The sequence below is a fragment of the Pinus tabuliformis genome, chromosome 8 (genome assembly GCF_031772625.1).
Source record: "Pinus tabuliformis cultivar Carrire ecotype Pingquan chromosome 8, CPIR1, whole genome shotgun sequence".
In the NCBI taxonomy this organism is placed as follows: Eukaryota; Viridiplantae; Streptophyta; class Pinopsida; order Pinales; family Pinaceae; genus Pinus; species Pinus tabuliformis.
The window spans coordinates 570,586,650-570,591,379 of record NC_142294.1 but is presented as its reverse complement, the minus strand read 5'-3'; the positions used below and the strand labels follow the sequence as shown (position 1 = coordinate 570,591,379).

At 44.6% G+C, this 4,730-nt stretch overlaps 1 protein-coding gene across 1 annotated transcript; it reads right to left on the bottom strand.

Annotated features, from left to right (window-relative positions):
- Nucleotides 1–251: 251 nt before the first annotated feature.
- On the bottom strand, nucleotides 252–4,367 carry LOC149236746 (uncharacterized). The gene is made up of 5 exons (XM_089369017.1): nucleotides 2,747–4,367; nucleotides 1,356–2,383; nucleotides 1,119–1,242; nucleotides 888–956; nucleotides 252–580 (listed from the first exon to the last, which is right to left on the bottom strand). Exons 1-5 carry the CDS (start codon nucleotides 4,365–4,367, stop codon nucleotides 252–254), a joined length of 3,171 nt encoding a protein of 1,056 aa, XP_089225143.1.
- Nucleotides 4,368–4,730: the final 363 nt, after the last annotated feature.

Genomic DNA, 4,730 nt, shown 5'->3' with positions numbered 1-4,730 from the left:
TATATATATATATATATATATAACAAGAACGGTTATGGATTGTATTAGTGGGTCGGTCTAAATACCAATCTTCTGATTACAGTAGGAGTGGGCACGATCCAATTGGATTCGTCCTTCTGAGACGCTATTAGACTTGCTGTCCACTTCCATTTGGGATCAGCAATTGTGCTTATTTCTACAATTTGCCCCAGTTTAAATATACAGACAAACAGCTTTAGAATTAAGCAAAAAAACATATCTGCTGAAATGATTTAAGGAATTGGGACCCATGCTTCTTCCCCGTCTCTTTTCAATGCCCCGGCCGATAGCTGTGCAGCTTTATTGGCTTCAAGATCTGCCTCTTTGTTGTTGTCTCTCAGCACGTGAAAGTATTTCAGATTTTGAAACATCTTTGCCATTCTTCTGATTCTTTGGATCAGCCTTGCTAATCTTAAATCCCGTGGGGTAGAGTTAGTCACCATGAGTTTGATGATCACTTCGGAATCCCCCAGGATATTAGCCTCCTTGATTTCCAGCTTCAAGAGCTGCTTGAGTCCTTGGTAGAGGGCAAATGCCTCAGCTTGGATGCTGGAATTGATTCCTAAACCCCAGGAAAAATGGAGGATCTCTACACCATCTATGTTTTTAATTACTCCCCCTGCTCCAGCATTGCCCGGATTACCTTTTGCTGCCCCGTCGAAGAAGAGGGAGTGCACCTTTTGCTTGAGGATCTAGTTTTGAAAATCCTCGCTACCTTTTCCCCTTATTTGCCATTCCTCAGGAGGAGCCATGCTTCTGATATTTTGTTGAAAATGCAGGCTCAAGGAGGACCCCCAATCTCTGTCTAGCTGGGTGAGGTTGGAGTCATCTTTATGACCTCCCAAACATTCTTTTAATTGAATCTTTACCTTGGCTGCCACCGTCTTGGCATTGTGTTGGAGGTTCCTGAAGATTCTGCTGTTGCGCTCTAGCCATAGCTGCCAGCAGCAAATTTTAAGCAATGATGCCCAGGTCACTTTGATCACTTTATTTTTGGGAGGGGGTCCGGGATAGCAGGTTTTCCAGTTGGAAAATAGATCTATTATGGCAGAAGGAAGCTCGAATCTGGGGTTCTAATAGTCCATCAATTCTCTCCAGACCTGAGTGGAGAACTTGCAATTGAGAACCAGATGCGTGGCGCTTTCCACAGAGTCTTGGCATAAAGAGAACCTGGACGGTCCGTAGAAGCCATGCCTCTGGAGTTTGTCTTCGGTTAATATTTTCCTGTGGCATAAAATCTAGCAAAAAAAATCTATTTTTGGCAGCATAGAGATGCCCCAGACTGTCTTCCACGGGGCTGGATCTGGGAGCGCATTTGGGATTGCAGCTAGGCACACATATCCCTGGGCAATTGTATAACCTGTCGACTGATCGCCCCAGCCTCGCCTATCTTTCCTGTTGATGCACGTGGGTGCGATTTCGTTCAGTAATTCATAGAGGTGGATGACCTCTTGGTGGAGGTCTGAGGGCGGATCCAACAGACTCCAGCCCGCCCACTGTGTACCATTCCATGTGGATATGTCCCACAGCTTAGTTTTCCCAGCTGCCGTCAACCATTCCTTCAGCGATTTCACCTTTGGGCAATCTCCTATAGGCTCGCGATCCATGATACGATCATTCCATATGCTTATTTTTTTCCCATTTCCGGGAATCCAGTAGGCTTTGGATTGAATCAACGGGGCGGCTTTGGAGCAGAGGTTGACGAACGGCGAGGCTCCTTGAGGCAAAGGTCCATCTAAACATCTCAGTCTTGTGCCTTTGAGGTATTTTCTCCAGAGAACTGTCTGTGCCCAGCCTGGTTTAGGCGCAATTAGTCTCCATAGGAGCTTAGCTCCCATTGCTATGTTCTGCTGAGGGAGCTTCTTGAAATTGAGTCCACCCTCCATCTTAGGTTTGAGGGCAGTCTCCCATTTAAGAAGCGGTAATCTTCTCTCATTGTGTTTGCCCCCTTTCCAAAAGAAATTTCTGATATATTGATCCATTTTCTGGAGTATACCAATGGGTGCTAGAAGCACAGAAAATTGGTATAATGGGAGGCTGCTAAGGACGGCTTTAATGAGAATTGTCTTGCCTGCCATATTTAGCCAATTTACTCCCCATGCTTGGAGTTTACTTTTAAATTTTTCTACTTGCGACATCCAGTCCCTGCTGTAGGCGCGCTTGAGGAAAATAGGCAGCCCCAGATACTTGAACGATGTCCATTCTGAGGAAGCTGCAAATCCTAGGCATCTGGTGATGATGTTGAGCAAAGAGGGCGGGGTGTTCCAGCAGTAAGTATGACACTTACCCTTGTTAAGGCTGCTACCAGACTCCATACAATACTCATCGAGCGTCTCTTTAAATCTTCTGGCTGAATGGATCGAAGCTGTCCCAAGAAGCAGAGTATCATCTGCAAATAAGGCGTGATTTATGTTTTGGACCCCCCTCGCTATGGATATCCCTGAGATCTCCTGCTCTTGCATTTGTTTGTTTAGGTGGAAACTGAGAACTGAAGCTTGAATAACAAACAACAGGGGAGACATGGGACAACCCTGTCTTAGCCCTCTTGTAGCTTTGAAGAAACCTGCAGATCTACCATTGACTAAAGGAGCGATCCATGGTTCCGAGATGCAGGCTCAGATCCAATTGATGAATCTCACCCCAAAACCAAAATTTTTCAACACATTCAAAAGAAAACTATGATTAACTTGGTCAAAGGCATTTGCTAGATCTAGTTTGATAGCCATACCTTGATCCTTGCTTTGCTGACTTGATAGAATTGCCTCTTGGACAAGTGTGAAGTTGTCCACCAAATGCCTTCCGTGTATGAAGCCTCCTTGGTTCTTTGGGATGACTTTAGGAAGTATATGCTTCAACCTGTTAGCAATAACTTTTGTGATCAGCTTGTAGCCAATGTTACACAAGGATATGGGGCGAAACCTATTGAAGGAGTTGGCTCCCTTTTCCTTGGGAATGAGAGCAAGGAAAGAGGAGTTAGTACTTCCTCCTAATTTCTGGCAAGCCTGCGATTTTTGAACCATTTTATATAAATCTTTCCCCACTATGTTCCAGCAGGTTTGGAGAAAAGAGGCGGAAAAACCATCAGGGCCTGGGGATTTATCAGGGTTCATGGCATAGAGGGCCCTTTTGACTTCTTCCATTGTGACTTTGCTTTCTAGATGGTGGTTCATATCAGCAGATATTGAGGTGGGAATCCCGTCCAACAAACAAAAGTTCTGATTCATATTCTTCTCTTCGCTATACAGGCCTTTGAAATGATGATGAGCTGCATGTTTAATACTTGCAAAGTCTTTGTGAATGATAGCAGCTTCCTTAATTTCAGTGATGGAGTTGAAACCTTTTCTGGCTTCAGCTTGTTTGTGAAAGAATGATGTATTTCTGTCGCCTGCCTTTAGCCAGAGACATCGCGATTTGATCCTCCACGTTTCCTCTTCGGCCAGGCAAGCTTTATGATAGCACTGTTGGAGGTGAACCTCTTTGTCTAAAATTTCTCTAGATATGTAAGCCTCTTCTGTGTTCAATTGATGTGCTTCAAGCTGGCTTTGGATATTTTTCCTTTCAGCTGCTGGATTGACAAGAGATTTGGCCCAGCACTTTAGGGTTGATTTCAATCTCCTGAGTTTTTCTTCCCAAATATAAAATGGAGATCCAGTGACAGGCTGGGACCAGCTTTCTTTAACAATCTGCAAGAAGTTTGGTTCCTTGATCCACAAAGGGCTAAACTTGAAGGGAATGGGACCAAGGTCAACGTGAGCTCGAAGGGTAAGCTTGATTGGCTTATGATCAGAGGTGCTACAAGGAAGAATATGCATGCTAGCATCTAGGCCAAGCAGAAGAAAGGAGCTATGCACCAAGAATCTATCCAGCCTTGCTGCAATATGGCCAGGACCTATTCTTTTATTGGACCAAGTGAACATACCTGAGACAGGCTTGATATCTAGCAGATCCCAGTCTTGGAGGAGATCCTCAACCCATTCCCTTGCCGGGTCTCGCACAATGCAGCCTCCTCGCTTTTCAAAAGAATGCAGAGTGATGTTCAGGTCGCCTGCTATGATGACATTTTCCAGATTGCCCAGATCTGCTTGCTGCCTTAAGGAGTCCCAGCAGATCTTTTTTTCTCCAGCGTTGACCGGAACATAAACATTGAAAAGACAAAAGATTTCTTTTGTAATTAGATGCTGCATCTTTAACATTGCCCAGTGGGTATTTGATGCCTCTGCCACCAGCGAAAACCTGCTTTCGTTCCAAAGAGTACCCAACCCTCCAGAGGCTCCTCGGGCTGAGACAACTGTTGCATTACTCTTTTTCCAAAGTTTTTTGCTTACCTGAAGAAAGTCTGGTTCCTCCATATTAGTCTCCTGGAGAAGGAGTATGTCGGGGGCTTCTATTCTTATTAGATTTCGTATAGCCTCTTATTTGATTTTGTTGCCCATACCCCTACAGTTCCAGGATATTATCTTCATTATTTACCTTTGCTTGGCTGGGCTCCCTTGGAGCCTTGATGCTGATTTCTTACCATCTTTAGCTTTTTTGCTAACAACTTCTCCAATGTTGGTTGACTGCCCTGGAGTTTATCTTTGTACGTTTCGTGCTCTCTTTTCTCCCGATCTATTTTGCGTCCTCTTGTAGATCTCCTTACCGAGGATTGGGATTCTCCTATTTCTCCTTCCTCCTCCAATTCTTCTAATTCTTGATCCTCCTCCTCGACTACA

What these genes read in the sequence shown, in the direction of transcription:
- LOC149236746 (XM_089369017.1), bottom strand. Translation starts at nt 4,367, where the DNA reads ATGGAGGAACCAGACTTTCTTCAGGTAAGCAAAAAACTTTGGAAAAAG. An exon ending in TCAGCAAAGCAAGGATCAAG is followed by an intron (nt 2,384 to 2,746) that starts GTATGGCTATCA and finishes TTCTTGGGACAG; the next exon opens with CTTCGATCCATTCAGCCAGA. An exon ending in CCAAGACGGTGGCAGCCAAG is followed by an intron (nt 581 to 887) that starts GTAAAGATTCAA and finishes CCTGGGGTTTAG; the next exon opens with GAATCAATTCCAGCATCCAA.